At 58.5% G+C, this 21,457-nt stretch overlaps 1 protein-coding gene across 3 annotated transcripts in view; it reads left to right on the forward strand.

Annotated features, from left to right (window-relative positions):
* NOL4L (nucleolar protein 4 like) overlaps window positions 1–21,457 on the forward strand; it is a 129,622-nt gene that overhangs the window by 87,838 nt on the left and 20,327 nt on the right. Inside the window, exons 1-2 of one of the 3 annotated variants that reach the window (XM_068524044.1) lie at window positions 3,954–4,068; window positions 12,226–12,367. In XM_068524044.1, coding sequence (XP_068380145.1) covers window positions 12,259–12,367 — 109 coding nt within the window. In that variant the 5' untranslated portion in view covers window positions 3,954–4,068; window positions 12,226–12,258. Of the gene's footprint in view, window positions 1–3,953; window positions 4,069–11,474; window positions 11,676–12,225; window positions 12,368–21,457 lie in introns of those variants that run through there. The other 2 variants (XM_068524043.1, XM_068524042.1) reach the window with 2 other exon arrangements.

Here is a 21,457-nt window from a genome sequence, read left to right on the forward strand (position 1 = left end):
TGATTTCCTTGCTCTTAGAATAAAATCCACACACCTCATGGTGGTGTCCAAGGCTCTGAGTGCTTGGCCCTGCATGCCCTCTCACCCTTACCTCCTCCCACCCTCCCCCACGCTCTAAATACACTGGTAGCTTTCAAGTCCTCAAACATGCCAAGTCCCTTCTCACCTCAGGGCCTTTGCACCAGCTGTTTCCTCTGCCTGCAAGACTGTGCCCCCAAGTCTTTACCCAGCTGTCAGCTTCCAGCATCCTGGGGTCAGAGCACACGTGGGCTTACTCCTGAGAGGGGCCTTCCCTGACCACTCAGCCCAGAGCCCACCTTATCTCCACCCTCAACCCCTGTCTCCCCTCCACCCCTCACCACCCCCATCCTCTGCGTATCCTTCACCCCATCACCACCTCACTCCTTGTCTCTGGGATCCAACCAAGATTCAAACTTTGCATTTCATTGTTTTTTCTCATTAGTCTCGTGATTAAGAACAGTCAAACTAATGACAGTGAATCTTTCGAAGTGTCCAGGATACTTGTGTTATGGAGTCTCTTTCAGTATTTCTTGTCTGGTTGTTTCTTCATGATCAGATTCAGGTTAAGCATTTTGGAGGGGAGGACTTGACATGGGGAGAACATAACATAGGTAATGCTATGTTCTCTCATTGCATCCCTTCAGGAAGTAAGCACATCGTGTCAGGTGGTTCCACTTCGGGGTCTGCTGAATTTGATCACTTGATTGGGGGGTGTATACCAGTCTCTCCATTGTGCAGGTACATGTGCCTTTTATCATTAATAAGTAATTTGTAGGGATAATTTTTTTTTTTTTTTTTAATGCTTTGAGATGCTTGAATAGCATCCGTTCTGGTCACACTAAGATCCTGTTATTCCTAATCACAACCTCTGGTTCCCATGGCCAGGTCCCTGCTCACGGAGCGTGCTCATTTCATATGGGAATCCGCCTGGAGGGGTTTGCTGCTTAAGAAGCTCCACAGAGCAAATGCCCTGCCAATTTTGCCATTTACAAAGGCACCCACTGTTTGCAGAGCCTGGAGGGGACATGAAGGCAGTACCGCCCCCTTAAGCAGACTAGAGCAGCCCTTCTCTGTCATGGTCTCCCACCAGACTGGGGCTGGAAGAAGAGACACATCACTGGGAGAATTAGTGGTCAAGAAACTAGGTTATGCCATTCCTTGTTGGGACCCATGCTGTGGCCACTTTAAGGAGATGCGCAAAGACACAGAGAGCAACCTACACAAGGTTACTCACGGAGTGGCAGCTCCTGCAGGAATTAAGGAGCCGGGAGATTTCTGCAGGCTTCAGCACACATGAAAACTCACCTAATTCGCCGTGCTACTAAATAGCCAGGCTTCTCCAGGGCTCCCAACCGCTTCCTGTGTATCGAGTGGGGCTGGGGCTGTTTTATCTCAGGGATGGTAAATGAGTTCACATTTCACGCCTAGAGAAGATCACTGCTCTGCCCTCCTGGGCGTACTAGCTCTTTCTCTTATTAGTCAGAGAAGAGGTGGGTTATCTGGGTTCAATTCCACCTTTGAACGTCAGCTGGATCTGGCTTTATATTTCAAGCCCAGATGTCCACCACCGCTGTGAAATAGTGACTCAGGCCAGGAGAAGTCAAAGGTCTCTAGAAATGTGGTGGGAAGAGATGGGAAATCCTGGGCCTGAATTATCTCATTTACAGAGTGAGGAAGGACAGTTCCCATGTTGGAAACACCCACATTTCCCTGTATGAACTGAAGATTCGTGGCCACTAATTAATTCTAAAAATCATTATTGGTGTGTGGACGTTCAGACAATGAAGTTTCCAAACTGTCCCCCACCACAAAGGATGAGAAGTAAAGATCTCATAGAGAAAAGTGGGAAGAGTGAATTGGTTTGAAAACACATTTGATTTTAGGGATAAAAGGTGCTAATGAGTAACATGCTTAGAGCCTCTTTTAAAAACAAAGTGTGAGTTTTATATTGACAGTAAAATCTTTAGCGTGTGCAGAAGGAAGTCGGTGTGCTGTTAATCTGATGTGTTGTCATCTGTTTATTTTTCTAATGGGTGAATACTGAGCCCTGAACCTGCGGTGTTGTACTTCCAACTCGTATCTGTAGAGGGAGCCTTGTTTACCTCGGATTGTTCACAATGCAAAGCTTTCAGTGGAAGAAAGAAAAAGGCTTTTTACAGAAAAAAAGTTGGAGGGTTAAAGGCAGTCTGTTTCAAAATTGCAAACAATCGCGGTGGCTGTCTCGTTTTCTCTTCTTCGCTGGTTTCACTGTGAATGAATTGTAGCGTAAAGTCAGTAGAAATTGCCCCTCCTCTTTGGATGCGACCAGAGGAACCAGGTGGTGGGATCGTTATTGGTTTGTTTTGTTTTGTTTTTTGGCCATTTCCTCACAGAATTCCACGAGGGCGGCTCTCCATCCCCGTTAAAGCACAAGATTTTTCTGAAGGCTGATCTGTTGGAGGGTGTGGATTTGGGGAGGGGAGAATCCGCCCTTACCCATCTTCTCTGTCGGGGTCTAATTCTGCTGTCGGGGTACGAGCGTGTTACGTTTCAGGTTGAGTCTGAGGCTGCTCAGAGGTCCAGGGTCCCCCACCCCCGCGACGCCCGGTGCGGTCTTCTCCTGCACCCCAGGTGGATGAGGTCTGTCTGCGCGGAGCACTGCGTCTCTGATCCGCGTGGGTCTTTCCCCTACTGCGATTCTGTGTCTGTGGACAGTGCGCGCCCGGGTCTGGGATGGAGCAGCATTTCTTGATGTTATCCTATTACTTCACAACTGTATCTTGCGCGTCTTAAGGAGCCCGAACTGTGTGGTCTAGAGGAGCACAATGTCCGGCGGGAGGTGGGGCAGGGAGAGAGCCGGGAGCAGGCCGGCGGCGGGCGCTGGAGATGGTTGAAATGTTTGGGTCTGACAGGTGAGCGCAGCCGGACTCTTCGGCGCCCGCCAGTGGGAAGAAGGGGAGCAGGGGAGGGTGTAAACTAAGTGGTGGGAAAGAGACAAAGGAAGAGTGAAGAGGCGAGATGGTGCGGAATAGAGGAGGGGGAGGGGGCAGCGAATGGGCAGCAAGCCGAGGAGCCCGAGCTTGAACTTGATCGAGAAAAGGGGGGGGGGGCCCAAAGTGGGGGGGCGGCACAGAGCCGACCACGTGCCTGTCTTTCCCAGACCTGGGTCTCGCTCTGACCGCCGGGGGGCCCAGCCCTCTGGCCCAGCAGCCCCGCCCAGCGAGGACCCGCGTCCCCGGGGAACCAGAAGACGCGCAGGGGTCGAGGGCTGTCCGAAGGCCCCAGGGTGCCGGGAGTTCCTAATGGTGCCCGAGTCACTTTCTTTGGGCCAAGTGTCTCCTCTTCTGGTCTCAGCGCGGAGAGCCGACCGGGCGCCCCCACCCCCACCCCGGACTCGAAGACTGAGTCCTCCGCGAGCTAGGGGCGGGCACAGACCCCACCGCCTTCTTTCCCGGTCTCAGACCCCGGCAAGAATCTTCCTCCAAGCGCTTCCCCCTTAAGAGAGCTCTCCCCACCGAGCGCACGGCGGCGCGTCCAGCGCGCCCTCATCCCTCCCCCCGTACCTGGCCCAGCACCCTCTCCTTCCTCCTCCTCTCCCCACCCGCCTCTCCCTCCTTTCTCCTCTCTCCGGGTGCCTCCTTTTCCTCTCTCCCCCCTCCCCCAGTGCCCACTCCTCCCTCTCGCCCGCCCCTCCACCTCCTCCTCCTGCTGCTCCTCCTACTCCCCCAGCGTGCGCCCTCCCAGCGCTCCCCTCCCCCCGGCCCCCGCCCCGTGCCGGGTCCCGCCCCCCTCCCCCGCCTCCCCGTGCCCGGTGCCCCCCTCCCCCTTCCTCCCTCCCGGCCGCGGCGCCGCCGCCGCTGCCGCCGCCGCCGCCGCTCGCCTGGGCCCTCCCCCTGGCCACCCCCGCCCCCGGGCCGGGCAGTGACGCGCCGCGGCGGTGCCAGTCCCTCTCCCCGGGCGGCCGCGGCGGCAGCAGCAGCAGCAGCTGGAGCTGTAGGGCTGTCACCGCCGCCCGCACCGCTCACTCGCCGAGCCCGACCGTCCGTCTCCGCCTCGCCTCCCGCCCAGGTACGGAGTCCGGCCCGGTTCCCCGCGATCGGGCCGTTTCCGGGCCCCCGGCCGCCGCCCCCCTTCTCTCGCCGCTGTTGCCGGCCGTTGAGCTGCGGTTAGGGGGGCGGGAGGCTGGGGGGGTTCCGGGGAGGGGGACGCGGGGGAGCTTCCTGCGCCGGGGCTGAGGAGGGGGGCGCGCGGAAGCGGCTGCGCCCTAGGCGGAGTGGGCTGGGGCGGGGGGCGGGTGAGTGTGATCGAATGGGGTGGGGGCCGTGAAGCCTGCACTCTGGAGGCCGCGGGGTGCTCGAGGTGTGCCCGGCCCCGAGTGCCGGGGGCCGCCGGGCGCACCCCACTCCCGGGCCGTGCGCGCCGCCGGTCCTGGGGGGCGGTGATTGTGTGCGCCGCGCCGCGGTATTGTGCGGCGGCCACACGGTTTGCAGCGGGCTCGGCACCGCGTCCCGGTGAGGAAGGCGTTCTCAGGCGGCGGGGTGGGGGTCAGGCTCGGGTTGCCGCCACCACGGCCGCAGCGAGAAGGGAAGTGGACTGTTTGGAGATGTTGAGGACGGGAAGCGTAGAGTGGCAGGGAGGGGCTCCCTGCCTCGGCGCGGGGAGTTGAGACGAGGTTTGCAGAGTTGAGCCCACTTCGGCAGGCCCCCGCCCCTCCCCGGAGCGGACCTGATGCCCCTGGCAAGTGTTCGGTCGGAGCAGAAGCTGGAGGCGTCGGCGGCCCCTGTTGGAGGGGCATTCCTTACTGAAGGGGGCACATGGGGCGGGGGCAGCTGGCCAGAGTGAGGGCGCGCGCCCGGGTTAAGTTGGATTTACACCTCTGTCCGCCGCTCTCCGCTTCTCCAAGGCTGGACACTTTTTCCGGCGGCGGGGTGGGGGAGTGCCATTCGCGTTCTTATTCCAGCCGCTCAGGTTCAGAAGTGACCCCCCTCCCCACCCCCCAACCGCACCTGGAGCTGCGTGTGCCCGAGTCCGGTCATCCCTAGCGGGCCGCGCTTCCTGGGGGAAGTTCTCACTAAGCCTCGCTAATTAGCATTATTCCTGGAGAAAGGTTAAGGTTAGAGCGTCCTTTTCCTTATCGGGAGGCCCACCCCCCTCCTCCCCATTCCCTTCTTCCTCCCTCCTCCCCAAGAACACAAAAGCACAAAAAGAAAGTGTGAAGAGGCACTGATCAATGGAGAAGCCACAAACCCATTAATTCAAATGGAACCTTTTTGTCCCCCCCTCTAAAACATTGATTTTTCTTTCTGTCTGCTCTGAGGGGAGATTAATAACCTCCTGATTTCACCTGAAATGGTGTTTGGACTCTGTGATTTCCTCCTCTTTCTGAGAAGGATTGTGGCTTGAAATAGATCCTCCCTTGAGATAAAGCCCTACTTATCCCAGAATCAGCTGGAAACCCCAGCCTGGGCCCCTGTCCTTCGAGGTGGGGGACATGGGGAGAGGGCTGTGGGGCTCTCACGGCTCCTCAGGAGAGAGTCCTGACCAGGGGCCCTTTCTTGCCTTGCCCCCTGCTTCTGGATTTCAGGTCATTCTGGGAGAAAGACCCATTTAGGGCCCAGGCCCCAGTGGTAGTTTAGCCCCCAGGTAGTAAATTACCCCTATATTGGAAAACCATTAGGGCCTCAATGTGTCCGTGAATGAATAATATCAAGCTTAATTTAATCCCATGTCAAGGTGGGCTTGTTCTGGAGAGTCAGGGTTTGAGACAGCACCTCCTCCCACACCCTTGCACCATGGCTGGGTGCCAAGACCCCATTCAGCACCTTCCTGAGGAACAGCGGGAGCAGAGCACCCAGGGCCTTCCTCCCAGCTGGAAAGGCTGATTTGGGGAAACTTATGTGGCCTCAGTCACCCTGGGGCCATGTGGAGCTGAACTGCCCCTGAGTTGCTCAAGAACTTTTTTGTCTTGTCTGGGCCCTTTTCTTGGAAGGAAACTCCTGCAGGGGATTAGTGCAGAGTGATTTCTCTCCAGCCCTCTTTTTGGCTGGAAGAACCCTGTCTGCTGAAGCTCATCTCTCCAGCCTCCCTTTTAAAGAGACCCCTGTTCAAGGCAGGGCCTGGGGTATCAGTGAGGCCCTCGTGGTGAGGAGTGCTGGGAAAACAGCCAGTTGCCTTTGCTTGGGAAACAAAAGCCCATTTTACACTCAATACACTAGTAGGAAGGTGTTGAAAATGCTCACCCCAGCATCCAGGCACCCATGACAGCAAAGACAACAGAGCGTCCCTGTGTAGATGCGAACATGTTTCTGACAGACTCTGTGTGCATGTGTGTGTGTGTGTGTGTGTGTGTGTGTGTGTGTGTGAGAGAGAGAGAGAGGGTACCTAGAATGTGCTAGGTGATTAGCTGTATCAGCCCTCCCCACTTCCCATTTCCCAGATGAGCCTGTATGCTTGTATGACTAGGAAGCAGAGGAGGTGTGCTGGCAGAAAGGAGTGGAGTTGTGCGGGAGTGTCCCCGGGAGGCTGGCCTCCTCCCTGGTGGCCAGGTGGGCTTGGGATGGAGCGTGAGCAGCAGCCTTGGGACCCCGCAGCTCCCAGGAGCTGTGGCTCAGACCACCCTAAGATTTCATTTGTGCTGTTCCTTCCCAACAGGGATTTGAACCCTTGTTGCCTTGGATCCTGGAGGGTTTTCTTCTTCCATTAATAAGCCATCTGATGAACTGAAGTGGTTAAGTTGGGGTCAAATGCGGTTCAGTACCTCCTTGGCATGCTCAGAAGGCTGTGTGTGTAATGCTCGCTGACATGGAGACAAGGGGGGGGATTGCCTCGCACTGAAGAATTTCCAGGACCCTGGAAGGGGCCTGCAGGTGTTCCAGAAGGAGGTGCTCACTTTCTCCATCTTGGTGCCCGCCTGCTTGGGTTAGAGCCGGTGCCAGGGCAACTGCCTTGAGCCTGGTGGTCTTTCTGGCAGGAGCTTCAGCCTCTCATCAAACAGACCCCAAGGGCTGGACAGAGAGGGGCTCTGTTTCCTGCCTGGCCCATGCCTGCCTTCCACCCCTCCTCTGAAACACACACCCAAGGCTCCTGGTCAGGGCTTACAGCTCACAACTGCACTAAATTCACAACAAATCCTCCTCCTTTGCTCTCTCAAAGCAAGGGGTAGATATAGAGTTACAGCTCTGAGGAAAGGCCTGGAAAATGTTGTGGAGGCAAAGCCCAGGATCCCTGTCCTGGAGGATGCAAATGGCTCAACTTCAGAGGCACCAGGAACCCAGTTCCCGAGAAAGTGACCCCAGTTGTAAAATAATCAGGTTACTGATAGCACCTGCCCCTGGTTACACGCCATGGATACAGGCGCGTTTCCACCATTTCCCCTCTGGTCTCCCATTTTCTCCTCCTCCTAGGCTGGGCAGCGCTTGGTGCTATTGCTTGCAGAGGAGGAAGGGCCTCAGAACCTGGGTGGAGAGAAACTGAACCTGCCCGTGAATTTTGGACTACAGATAAGAGCAGGGAGGGTTTGGTCGGCTCCTCTCCTTCTGCCCAGAGTCAGGGCTGCCAGATTGGGGTGTGTCCCAGGGGCTGTCTGGGTGCTGTCTGCCTACCCCCTCTCCCCACCCCAACTCTTGTGTTCCCTTTTCAGAAGGGCATTTGACCTGATCGCCCTGTGACCCGCAAGTGGCTCAGGTCCTTTGGTGCCTAATAAATGATGGACTTTTGTCAACAGGTGGGCAAGGCTGCAGGCTTCAGGGTGTCCGAAGGTAGAGGTAAAAGGAGCCGGGGGTACTGGCTGGCCAGTCACGTGGGGTCTAGGGAGAGGGGACCTGGAAGTAATGGATTGTACACACTCTTATTTTCTAATGAAAGTTTCATTGAAGTTTGTTTAAAGAAAGAGAAATTAGTAAGCTGAGTTCCCTTGAGATTCCAGAGGGAAAAGCAAGAAGTGCCCGACTTGTGACCTCTGGACCCAGCCCCTCATAGCCTGCGCTGGCATCTCCCGCAGGTCCCTCAGGCCTGGCTGTGCCCCCCTCTGCTCATCGTCGATGGGCTCTGAACTGTGTACTGGTAATTGCCTGTGTAATTGGGCTGCTCTTGGAGCCTGGGCTCAGTGTGAGCCGGTGAGGTTACAGTCTGCCCTCTGCAGCTGGGGGCTCTGCTGTAGCAGGTGGGTGGCAAAGAGGGCTTGGGAAGCCTTCTCTCCCAGGTCAGCCCTGGAAGTGAGGGTGTGGGAGCTAATTTTGATTGGAACTTAGAGTTTGGCGGGTTTTTAAAGTTAGGTTTAATAAGTTTGATTTCTCACTTAAAAAATTGCTGTATCAGTGGTGTCAGAAGCTTAGCTAGAAGCATCACCCACAAAACAGGGATTCATTCATGTGGCAGAACCCTGGGGGTTGTAGGAACACTCGCTGGGGAGAGCTTGATGGTCAGTAGATAACTGGAGAGGGGGTTCCCCAGCCCCCTTCTCTCTCTGCACTTACAAGTGTGTCAGAATTTTTCTCTGTCCTTCCCTAAATAACAGGGCCCTGGAGGAAAGGAGCCCTGCCACAGTCTCGGTGCCCCTAACATAACACCAGCACATAGTAGGTGCTCCATAAGTGCGCGTCGACTCATTGACGAGAGTGAGCTGGGTGTGGGTATGGATGTAAATATAGCTTCGTCTCCCATGGAGTTTCCTTTGGGTCTCGCTCGCCCTGAGACACTTCGTTGTTAAGGAATCTGATTCTTTCGGTTGAAGGGAGGAAGTGTGGTGAGGGGGCCGCTCGGTGTGGTGGACAGTGAGGTGGGCTCTGGGCACAGACTGCCTGGGTTCAGATCCCAGCTCTGCCACTAGCTACGGTGCCCTTGGGCAGCTGAGGCAGGTCTCCAAGGGGTGAGCACCAGATCTGGAGATAGGCCTGACACGGGTGCCTGCTTTCTCTATGGGGCTGTTGCGAGGAAATCTCATAAAACCCCTGCCGCAGAGCCCCTCACGTGTGGGCACTGGGTGCTCTTCGTTATTGGGTGATTGCAACTCAGTGTAAAATTTAGCCCACCTCTGCCCAGTTTGACCTGTCAGGGCAGGGAGAAGTGGAGGGGGGCCATTTTGGCGGATAGTTAAGTGATCTGAGCCAGAGAAACCTGAGGCTCTGCATGGGGGCGCCTGGCAGCTGCAGGAGGGGGTTGCTGCCCGGCAGCAGCCAGGGTCCAGGTTTCACATGGTCTCCATTCAGGAACTGTGTTCAGCGGGTCCAAGTCCCTGATTGTCAAACTGTTGCCGCGTCCTCATTAAACACCGGTATCATGCCAGGCAATTCAGCCAATTTGACTGGTCTCGCTGGCCTTGTCCAGAGAGCATAGAGCCTGGTCCCTGCTCTTGGGAGGACTTAAGGTTTTCTTGGGGAAAGAGAGGGCAGAGAGCCGCTGTGCTGCCTGCTGCAGCTGAGTTCTGTGCCTGCCTAAGTGCCAGGGCTGATGGTACAGGCAGGCAGAGGGTGTAAGGAAAGGAACGATGGAGACCGAGCTGGAGTTGATGGAGCCAGGGGGACGTGCGTTTGGAGTCTGGGTTGTGGGGCGCCGAGGCAGTGCAGGCGTTCCAGGTGAGGGGCAGGAAGGAGGGTGCGTCTGGGCCTTCAGACGCTCTGGCTCTGCCGCTTGTTAGCTCGTGACCTTGGGCAGGTGCCTTCACCCCTTGGAGCCTCAGCTTCCTCATCTGTAGAATGGGGCTGATAACTACACCTACCCAGTGGGCCTGTGGTGCACTTGGCACCTGATAAACATTGGCTTCTGTTGTTACTATTTTAAACGCTTGCCAAGTGGAGCTAGAATGTGGGAGCCTTCAGCGCTGCACCCAGCAGTTCTGACTTTTCCTTGCTTCTCAGTGAGAACCTGTGTGTTTATGGAACACTCCTTTCTCTGAGCTGAGGATGGTTGCCCAAGATTATGTGCCCCTGAGGAGGGGACACCCCCGTATGGCTCCACTGCCCGCCGCTCACCCATCCCCCGGCCCATGTGGCCTCCAGGCTGCTTGCTGGAACCCACCAGCACGTGCCAGTGCGTGGTGCACTCCCCACGTGGACCCCCCCCCCCCAGCAACCTCCCTCGCTTCTGCAGGCCTCTGCTCTGCTTGTCCCCTGACCAGTGAGGCTCTTCTTGGCCACCCTGGCAAACACAGTTCTGCAGGCCCCTCTCCCCTCTTGTTCTACTTTATTCTGCTTTACTTTGTAGCCCTCATCGCCCCCGTTATTAGGAGTTTTTCTGCTGATTGTCCATCTCCCCCACTGGACAGTGAGCACCAGGAAGGCCAGGAGTTGTCCACAGATGAATTTTCCAGCATCTAGAAAGATGTTGGGCACATAGTAGGTGTTCAATAAATACTTGTTGAGTAAATGGACGGAGCATTTTGAATAGGTGTTACTCCCAGATGTGAATAGAATGCTTGGTCCTTTAAACCGTGAGTGTTTCGACAATACCCAAGAGCCGGGAGAGGGCCTTCCTGCTTCAGCAGGGACTTCAGGTCATACCCTGAGCACAGTGACCCCTGGGCAGCCAGGAAGGAGCCAGGGCCCCAAGCGAGGATGGCCCAGTTCCTGGCTCCCAGAACCTGTATGGCCCTACCCCTCCAAGGGTCCTTCTCCCCACCTGCCCACCATCCCTCACTCTGGGTCCTGTCCTGTTAGCGTAGGGAGAGTCGCGTTGCCCTTTGTGCAGAGAGAACCTTTCGAACGTGTGTCTCTCCCTCCGGGTGTGAGAACACTGTCTGAGTGAGTGTGTGAGTGAGCGTGCTTTCACCCAGGGAAGGCTGTGGGTGCGTGTGCTTGTGTATGAGGAGCAGGGCGGCCTGTGGGAGGGAAGCAGAGTGCGTGCGTGTGTGGGGAGAGGGCACGAGAGCACATGTGGTCCCCGTCCCCTGAGGCTCTGGGCGTGCTGCGTGGGGACCCCTGAGCTGGGCGGAGCTGGCGTTCTGGCCCGGCTTGCGTCCTCCTGATTCAGCCGCAGAGGGTGCACACTCGTGCTGCACAGAAGCTGTAAATTCCAGGAAACTCCCTGCCAGCCGGGCTGGTGGGGGAGGGAGTGAGGATAATCCACGCTGGTTCCCTAGCACTTGGAGAGCAGATGTGTCTGCCTCGGACAGCAGCAGAAGAAAGTTCAAACCAAAGTGTGTTTGCTCGCTGTAAAAGAGACCTCTGTGAGGGGCCCCTGGAGGGAGGCCTTTGGGGGGTAGTGCTCTGCCAGAGGTCCTTACCGGGGGCCCACGGAGGCCATTGTATCTTGCTGGGGGAGGGGAAGGGGCAAAGCCAGAGCTCCAGGGTGTGGGAGCCGCTGGGTCATCTTTCTTGCGTTTTACAGCCAGCTCCCAAACACAGTTGCTTGCTGCCCCTGAAAGAGGCTGGGCCAGGAGGAGGTGGGGTCCCTTCCCACTGGAGGGCTGGGTTGAAGGGGCCCCGCCCCGGGGGTTCCCGGATGACTGGCCAAGGGCTCACTGAAGCCAGCGAGGGGAGAGGAGGCAGGCGTGGTCCTCTCCAGCAGGCCCTCCGGCTGTTTGGAAGGCCCTGGCGGCCCCCCAGGCCCTTGAGCCGAACCCCCTTTGCGGTCAGATCCGAACCCTCGCCTGCCCCACCCCCTTCCTTCTCTATACTTCTGGGGCTGGCCTTTTCAGCTCTGGAAGCCGCCCAAGAGCATATCTTTGAAGCACAGCAAAGGTTAGGAAGGAGGAAGACAGAAATGTCCTCTGGGCTGGGGGAGTGGGAGAAAGGAATTCCATGCATGCTCCACGGGAGTCGGGAAGCAGGCGTGGTGGGCGCGATCAGCCTGGCCTCGGTGGTGCCCGGCATGTCCTGCTGCCCACTCCTGCTCGCCTGGCCCTGCGTGGAGTGAGCCCTCGTCCGTGGGCTGTGGGCAGGGAGTGGGGAGCAGTGGCCCTTGTTTACAGCGGTTGCTTCAGCCTTGGCTCACAGGGGTAAGAGCCAGGCCCTGCGATCCGCCCCTACAGGATGCGAAACCTCGTAATTGTCTTCAGTTACAGACAGCGCCGGCCCTCAGCCCCGGCTTCCGACAGGAACCAGAGCCCGAGCCACTTCCATGGGAGGGTAGGGGGAGCGACCCAGCCCCCACTGCAAGGTTTGGGGGCGCCCTACGGCCTTTGGGGGCACCTCCAAACGCCCACGGGCCCTGGGGTTCACCCAGAATGCTGCCGAGGGGCTGCAGAGAGCCCGTCCCTGTTGAACGCCCACCTTCTTTGTCCCTGATCAGGATGAAACTTCTGTGAGCAGTGAAGATTTTGATATGAACGACTCCACATGGATGTCAGCTGACCCACACCTGGCCTCCAGCCTGAGTCCCAGCCAGGAGGAGAGGATGCGGAGCCCGCAGAACCTCCACAGCCAAGAGGACGGTGAGTGTCCCTTTGCGGCTGGTGGGGGAGGGGCTGTGTCCCCGCCTGCAGGGTCCTAGGAATCCCTGGGGGGGGGGGTAGGAGGGTGGGGGCAGGGGTAGAATCTGGGCTGGAGCCTCTGGGGGCGGCTGGGCCCAGGCTGACAGCTGCCCCCAGTGTTCTCAGCGTCTCCACAGGCCCCACTGCCCCAGCCCCTAGTTCCGGGGAGAGCAGTTGTTCCTCCCAAAGGTGAAGGGCTCAGAGCTCTTCGGGGATCGGCAGCCTGACGGTGTCCTGCCTGTTTGCTCTGATGCTCACGGGCTGGTGGGATATGGATTTCGAAGTTATCACGGTTCAGGTCTGGGAAGGTTAACAGTGTGCCTGACCCAGAACAGTCCAGCTGCCCAGTAACGAAAGCAAGAGCTGGGCTTCTGTGGCCTGGATTTGAGGCTCCAGGACCAGGGTCCCTGCCTTTCCCCTGGTGAGCGAGCAGGCAGTGCGCTTGTCCACGTGTGTGCCCGGCCCCTTGGGATGAGAGGTGGTCTGGTGAGGAGCTGCCCAGACTGCCCCGGCCCTGGCCCCCGTCACCCGCCAGGGCCTGCCAGCCACCCTTCTCTTGCCTGCCTTGGAACACAGGCTCCTTTCTTGGGGTGGGAGCGCTGGGGTCAGAGTCAGACCCCAGAGGTCCACTCTGGCGCTCCCACGCTGAGACCCGGGGCTGGGCTCTGGGACTCCAGTGCCTGCCTCAGTTAGATGCGGCTGTGGGCGTGGGGTGGCACCTGTAGTCAGAGCGTCCCGGTTGGGCAGGGCTCTGCTCTCCCAGAGGAGGTGATTGGGGGTGGGGGATGAGCTGGAGAGAACTGGGGTGTAGAGCTGCAATTAGGAGGGGTCGAAGGTCGGGGCCTGGAATGTGGGCGGGAGGTGCAGGGTTAAAAAGGGGTGTAATGTTAACTCTGTGAAACGGGTTAGCCTTAAAGAGTAAATAAGGGGTAGGAGCCTTGCAGTTTGGGTCAAAGTTCGTCTCCATGGCGGAACCCGCGCGCCTGCCTCCCCACAGCCCTCCCAGGCCTGAATCCGGCTTTGTCTGGGAGGAGACCCAGCCCGGAGGCCGCTGGGGTGGCTGCGCCTGGGGCTGGGGAGCCCAGGGTGTGGTTCTGTGAGGAGTGGGGTGCGAGGCTGCTGGGAAAGAAAAGGCTTTTGTCCCTTGACGCCTCATGAGGTCAGCACGACCCCCTCGTGCTGCGAGCCGCCCAGACCGATACTGCCTTCCAGCTCCAGCGTTCCCGCGGGTGGGGAGCCGAGCGGGGGCAGCGCACGCTGTCGGGGGGCTCTGGGGCCGGGACATGCCCAGCAGCTGACCTCCCGCCTCGTCTGAGCTGATTGAGGGCCACAGCCAAAGACCACACCGAGGGCCACACCAGCAAAGCTCAGCCCAAGGCTGTCAGTTACACCTTCCCAAGAAGGATCCAGTGCATTTATTTTTAAAAACCCCACAGTAGTAGGACTGAATGGGGACCATAGTCCCCCAACTCATTCTCCAAAAACTTGTGTTATTGTTGCTTACGACCACCCTTCGGCGGGGAGAGGGGTGGGGGGGGGTGTCTCATCTCTTGTCAGAGACACTCTCCAGGGAGATGTGGTGATTTGGGGGGGCCTCCAGGATCAGGTAGCAGAAGGGAGTGCTTCTGTGGGGTTTACAGGGCTTCCTCAGCCACGGAGGCTAATGGGGTCAGTGTGTCCCGCAGCCGGTCCTGCAGGAGCCAGGTGGGGGCGCCAACCCGGGTGTGTGTCGTCACACGTGTCCCCCACCCCTCCAGCCGCCCAGGTCCCTCCTGACTGTGGGTGCTGGGGCCGGGGCAGGCTGGCCCGCTGACAGGACGAGGGTGTTTATCAGGGCAGGCAGCCAGAGCTGGAGACAGGGAGGATGGTGTTGACCACGATACCGTCGATTTAATTATTTCATCAGAGGCTGTGTCTGGAGGCTGTGGGTTGATGTGCTGGCCAGAGGCCGACCCAGACCCAGTGCAGGGGGTCGCAGGCTTTGAGGGACCGGCTGGCTTGGTCTCTGCTGCCCTTCTGGTCCTGGATCTGGTGGTGACTCCCGTGTCTGTCCAGACCAGTGGGCTCCCAAAGCTGGGCGCAGACCCGGCCTGGAGTCCTTGGCCGGCCCTCCAGCCCTCCCTCTGAAGGTGCCTGCAGTGTAGACGTGAGCTGAGATCCCACTCCCATCAGTGAATCGGTGGGAGACCGTTGGGGGCTTCAGGGTGTTCTCATGTCCCCTGTTGTTAAAGAAGGACTGGGCAGGGACAGGCCAAGCAGGGGCTCTGTGTGCATCCAGGCACAGCCCTCCATGGTCTCCACTCCCTGCTCATGTGCCTTCATCCAGAAGCTTCCCCAACGCCACCGACCCCCAGGATGGCTTGGTGCTCGGTCTCTGGCCCTCGGTCCTCCATCTGGGGTCCTCAGTCTGAGGCCCCCACTGTGAGCTCTGCAAGGGGCGGACCACGTGCATCTTGCTCCCTGCTCCGTCCCCGGCGACTCTGGCTGCATGCCTGGCACGTCATAGGGGCCTGCTGGATGTTTGTTGCCCGAATGAATAAAGGAACAAACGTTTTTTGAGGCCTCCGCCCAGCACACCATCCAGAGGGGAGAGAGGTCTGCCCCCGCCAAGCCGGGTTCTTTGTTGCTGATGATACCCCCGGTCCGAGCACCTGAGTCTTTTCCTTTAGCCGGAAAGTGTGGGGACTCCCAGGGCCGTGCCAGTGAGCAGCATCCCACCCCTGCTGGTCAGGGATACAGCCAGAGCATCTCAAGAAACCAGGCAGTTTGCACAGATTCACACCTGTTGGTGGATGTGTTGGGGCCCTCCTCTTCCTCCAACACCTCCTCCTCCCCCTTTTTCAAATTTGAGCAAAGGCAGATAAGGGCTGGGCCTTGGCAAGGCAGGTCCCATGGCTGAGACCGGGAACGAATCAGGCCAGTTCTCACTCCTGGGAGCTTGTCTGACGTTCAGCAGGTGTGGGAGTGTGCTCGCCACGAACACAAACACGGTTGTGCTTTTGTCCCCAAGCCTGCCACTGCCTGCGAGGCCTCACTTCACAGATCTCTTTCACGGGTCCCGTTCCTGGCTTCTTGAAATCACAGCACTGGGTGCTTTGGCCGGGGAACCCCATGGTGCTTCCTCATTGGCGGCTGGAGCTGCTGTGGGTGAGCACGGGGCTCTTGTCCCGTCTCAGGGGAGGGAACTGTTGATCAGTGAGAGAACTGGGGTGATCTGGCCAGAGTCGGGAGGGCTTGCCAAGGCTGCTCCCCTCCTCTTTCCTCTTTGGCAGGCGTCGAGGTCCTGTGCGAGGTTCCCCAGAAGATGGGCACGGGAGCCTGGGAACCAGAGGAGGCTGTCCCCCCCAGACTCAGAGCACTACCTCCTCTTGAGTCGTGATCCAGGGCTGAGTGATCCAGGCCGTTCCCACCACTGCCTGCAGTCTACGTACAGCCAGGTCCCCTCCAGACCCGCCACTAAGCCCCAGCTGAGGCTTTGGGCTTTCTTTTGAGTCCACACAGAGCCCTGGTCTCATCATAGGTGCCTGGAAAAACACCCAGGAGGTGCATTTTGGGGGTGGAGAGAAGGACAGTTGGAAGAAGCCAACTGTTGAGACTCTGTCCAGAGACACGGTGGTCTGGCATTGACTTAGGACCAAACAGCACATCCATCTGTAGTTATGCCCCGTCAGTGGGATTATCTGTTTGATGACCGTCTCCTCCCCAGATACCGACTAAGCACCCTGAGAGCCAGTTCCCTGGTGCCCAGCATAGCACCTGGCACAGAGCAAGCCGGGGGGAGTGTCTGTTAAATGAATAAGTGAAAGAGGACCCAGGCCGGGCAGGTGAGCCAGCAGGCTGCTGGATGTCAGATGCATGGCCAGGCCAGGGCCCTCTCCTTCCATTTCCCCTTGATGTGCTTCACCAGGCCTCTTGCTCTGCCTCTTCCTGAGCGGAAACTGTGAGGCCTGGCCTCCAGAAGGGATGCGGGGGGTGGGGAGTGGACATTACTCACCTTCCGGGCAGACAGGAAGTCACCGCCAGGGCAGAACTGAGGGTCCTGCTTCTGTCTTCCTGCAGGGTCATTGGGGTTTGCTGGGCAGGAGCTGTGAGGCATCTGGGGGACCTCTTGTTTGTGCCTCTCAGATGAGAGGTTCCTCCAGCCTTGGGCCTCTGGGACCCACTGGACCTCGGAGCTTCCCTCCCTCCAGGCACATGGTGCCAGCACTTTCTGCCTTCAGACTGGACATCTAGAGTCTCTCCTCCAGTGGCCATCACCACGTCATGAGGCTGGACCAAGGCACTGAGGGTCCTGGCTTAAGCCTTTGGTTCTTTCAGGGCTCTCCACCAGTTTTGTCACATGAATATCAAGCCCTGTGGCCTGGGAGGCTGATAACCCCTCGCCCCTTCAAGGAACCTGCAGGAGAGGGACAGGCACACAGAACGTGGGATCCCCGCCAGGTTGTAAGCTTTCTGAGGGCAGGAGATGTGTCTTTGAAGAAACGTATCTTATTTTTTACCTTATTTCACAAGTATTACATTCATTGTAGAAAACAGAAAAAAAACAGGAGCAAAAAAAAAAAAAAAAATGACAGTCAAAGTTACCAATGTTACCAGTGCTATTTTTCTTAGTCTTTTCTGTGTATATAATCAAAGTCGTTTCCTTTAAAAAAAAAAAAAAAAAAGGTGGGGGGAGGGATCGTGTAGTGTTGGACCCACGTTTTTTTCCACACGGTGTCTCGTCTCTCCCCATCGCTGATATGGCATTTTTAAAGGTTGTCTGGTCATCCCAGTGACTGAAGGTCCCATTCCTGAGCCCACTGTTTGCTCAGCTCTGCGCTGGTGGCAGGTTGGCTGCGACCCTGTGGGCTCAGAGCTGTGACTAGGCCTGACCTGCAGAAGGAGAGGTAACTTGCCCAGACTCCAAGTGGCCGCAAGGGTGTCTCTGCCTCCAGAGCCTATGTTTGGGCCACTCATGGGGAAGGACATCCCAGCCCCCCTTTTCTGTTGTCACAAACAGTGCGGCACAGAGCAGCCTCAGGGCCGAGTGTCCTCTTCTGGGCTTTATCCCCAGCCCTCAGCTCAGAGCAGGTGCCCAGCAAACGGCTCTTGAGAAGCTAGTGGCAGAGACGGGGGACCAGCGGAAGCCCGTCGGAGGAGGCTGTGTTGTGATGTCGAAGGCAGGTGTTCAACAGCCTGGGAAGCTTGGGCAGCGCGTCAGGAGGAGGCTGGGAAGGGAGAAAGATACTGCATGCCAGGGTTGGGGACTTCCTGGGTCACATGTCTCCAGAAGCTCCTTGTGGCCCCAGGCTTCAGCCAGGAGAGAGGGCCCAGGCCAGGCGAGGGGCTGGCATGCAAGGGATCCGGGAAGAAGGAGAGAGGTGAAGCCGCCTCTGTGGGCCCAGGGTCTCTCCCGGACACGGCCCCCTGCCGGCGGCCCCTGGCACCTTGCCGTGGCTCTCTCGAGCAGGTCCTGGCCTGCCCTGGTCCTGCAGAGCGGTCTTAAGCAAGTTGTTCACCTCTGATCCCTGGCTGCTGTGTGTAGCGTGGCCTGCGTGACTGCAGCCATTAATCCTGGTGTGTCTCAGGAGCCCTTTGTGAGAAGACCAAGGCTTCCTGCCTCCTGGCTCTTGCTGCCCTTGGGTGTGGCGCTCCACTAACCCAGACACGCAAACTGGGCAGCAGCAGGGGTGGTCACCTGGGGAGCAGGTGTGTGACTTGCTTGCCCAGGGCTCGGTATTTACAGCAGTGCCGCCTCCCCTGTCCTCACCCACCTGGGCCTCTCTCCCCAGTCTCCGCGGAGGGTGGGTCTGCAGGGGGAGTGTGCCCTAACCCCAGCCACGGTGAGCCAGCCCAGGCTAGATTCTGCCTCTGCTCTCTCTCTGCTGTGTGGCCTGGGGCCAATCCCTCCCCGTCACTGGATGGCGGGGTGAGGACTGGACAGTGTGTGGACAGGGAAGGCTGGGTGAACGGAGATGGGATCGTTTCCTCTCAGGTGGCCAGGCAGCTGCAGGAGGCTCTGCTGAGGAGCCGGAGGCTGGGGTCCGTGGCCAACCTGGCACTCACAGGCTGAGGGGGCGGTAGGTGGGTCAGGAGTCCGCCTCACTTTACCCCATCCACCCGACCCTTCACTGCCCCACGCGGTCCAGTCCTGTCTCCTCATCCATCCAGGTCTCTCTTGATCCCTTCTGCCCACTGCGCCCTGTGGGGTTCTGACCACGGCTTTCTTTACAAGCTCGCGGCTTGGGCACCCACAGCTTGCTCTAGCATCTCCTGAGTTCCTGTCCCACTCACCACCCACATGTGCCAGGGCCTGTTGGGGGACCTTACGTCTCCCAGGATCCTGCTCCCTGATCTGCAAACCCCAGACCCGTCCCAAGCTCCCACACTGATGGGCAGCCCCACGGGCAGCTGCGAGGTAGCTCTTCTGTCCAAGGAGAAGGCGCCCGGGCAGCAGCTTAGCTCCTGTGTGCTGGCCACTGTGCCGGGCACTGAGGATGCCACGGGAGTGTTCCCGGCCGGGGGTGGAAGCTGCTGGTGCAAGGGAAGAGGCAAGAGGCTGTACTGCGAGTGGGGTTGGGGCCAGGCCAGGCAGGCTCGGAGACAGTCGCCCGCGTTACCCCTGAGCCTCGGCCACTTCTCGTGTTCTCTGCGCATGGCACCCACCCTCCCACGGGCCCACCCCTGCGGTTGGAGCAGCTGTCTCCCCAGCCGGGGCCCCAAGGCTTCACAGCCTGCTGCACCCTGCTCACTGTGGACCTGACCCTCGTGGCTGGGCATCCTCCCTGGTCACTGTCACATGGGGGGAGGACTGTGGCCCCTTCACAGTGGCCTCCCTGGGATGGCTTCCCGCAGTGGGCTTTTAAACTGAGCCTCCTCTCCCCCACGCCTGATGTTGGTCCTGACTCCACCTTTCTCAGGTGAGACTGGAAGCTGTGTCTGGGCCTCATTTTCTGGCTACAGGTCACATACTCCCTCCTTCTAGAGCAGTAGCTATTTGCTCCTATTCAAGGCTCCAAACATCCGCACCGGATGGAGAGAGGCAGTGGCAGCGGCGGCCTCCTGCCCCCGCCCCCCAACCCCAGAACTAGGGCCCAAGCCCTTCCGGGGATTGGCCGTGGGCCACCCTGCCAGGCCCGGGTCACAGGAAAGTGTCCATCATCAGCTGGGCTGCAGGCGGCACAGACAATGCTGGGCTGTCCTGGCCTCCTGCCGCTGCGGGGTAAGGGAGGCTGGGAGACAGCACCGAGAGATCCCTTTATCCCCGGAGCAGGCCAGGCCTGCACAGCCCTGGCCTTGTGCAGGCTGCCAGGGTCTTAGGCCCTCACAGGCCCCCAGATGCCTGGTGGGGGCATAGGGCAGGACACGCTCCAGGGCCCTAGAGGTAAAGTTCACCTGCTGAGAAAGGGAGAGGGAGATTCCCCCCGACACCTGGAAGATTCGCCTAGGCCTGCTGAGCCATCGGGGTGTCAGAGCCCTGCTCCCACCTGCCCCCCTCCCCAGCCCAGGACATGTGGAAACCCAACTACCTCTTGCCCCTCTGTGGAGGCAGGCCTGCTGTGCGGGAGAGGAGGCCAGGGGAGGGGTGTGTCGGAGAGGCATTGCCACCCGAGCCTGTCCACAGGCGACGTTCCCAGGAACCAGGAAGTGACCACGCTGGCGTGATCACTCTGACCTAAGGGCTGGGATGCACTGAACCCAGACGGGCTTCCTGGCCGGCTGGCAGAAGGCCTGCCAGGCCCTCAGAAGCCACACACAAGCACACAGGCTAGGGCCCTGCCCCATGAATCATTCACACATGGTTGCCCGAAGTGGCTCTCTCTGCTCTCAGAACACATCATTTGTTTTGGGGTTGGGGTGAGGGGGTGCAGGGGACCTCTCAGCTAGAGATTTGCACACTGAATTAGCATTGAGGGTGGGGCCAGGGAGACTGTCGGGCCTGGGAAGACATAGACCCAGGCAGTCCATGTTGGGAGTGTTTTCCCCCGGGGCACAATGGGCCAGGATATGTTGGGGAGGGCCGGCAGAAAGTGGGACAGTGGCAGGGGTGGGGGCTGTCCCATAGTACAGATGGGCAAATCGAGGCCAAGAGAAGAAAGAGCATGAGGGGTGGGTGCTTTGGGGAATCAGGCAGCACTGGGGCTCATCTGTGCTCTTCCATTCACGCTGTGTGACAGCCGATGACTTCCCTCTGGGATCCTCTGGTTCCTTCATGATGTCTGTTCCGGGGGGGTGGTTGTGCAAATCAGGCACAATGAGTCTGCCCGGCGCCTGCCACATACTTGGTGTCCACCCCCCACCGAAGGCGGCGCCCGCCCCCAGTGCCCCGCCGCCAGCCCTGCTCAGGCCACCTGCCCCAAGACCCCAACTCTCATCTGCAACTTGGACACCTCTCTAGGGGCTGAGACCCCAGGGTCCCTGCACTGAGCGAAATGATTTCAGTTTTAGGGGGAAATCACAAAAATCTGGGTCTGCGCTAACATGGGAGCCACAGACCGCTATCGAAAAGGGCTCGTGCAAATTGAGGTGTACCGTGTAAAATACACACTGAGTTTCAAAGACTTTGTATGCAAAAAGGATGTAAGGTATCTCAGACTTAACATGGTATTAATTATTAGTTGAAATGATAATATTTTGGATATATTGGGTTAAATAAAGTAGTTCATTAAAATTCATTCCACTTGTTTTTTTTTTTTTTTTACATTTTTTAACGTGGCTACTAGAAAACTGACAATTCCGTAGGTGGCTCGCATTAAGTTTCTGTTGGACAGCGCCGCTCTGGACTCTGAGGGCCTCAGGTGTTGATACCAGCTTCAGGAATGAGTCATAAAAGGGCAGGAAGGTGGATGCTGTGGAACAGAGGTGCTGGGGGTGTTAGGGGGCAGGAGTGGAGCCGGCATGGGGAGCAGGGGCTGGGCCAGGCCTTTGGAACCACAGGGATGGAGCGGGGTAGCGTTCAGGAGGGGCAGCTAGGTGGGCAGCGGGGTCCGAAGGCAGGCTGTGGGGCAGATGCCCGGTGTGGCCCCACCGCCCAGGATGGTGGGGTCCCAGTGACACCGCCTCACCCAACTC

This window comes from Eschrichtius robustus, chromosome 16 (genome assembly GCF_028021215.1).
Source record: "Eschrichtius robustus isolate mEscRob2 chromosome 16, mEscRob2.pri, whole genome shotgun sequence".
Lineage (NCBI taxonomy): Eukaryota > Metazoa > Chordata > Mammalia > Artiodactyla > Eschrichtiidae > Eschrichtius > Eschrichtius robustus.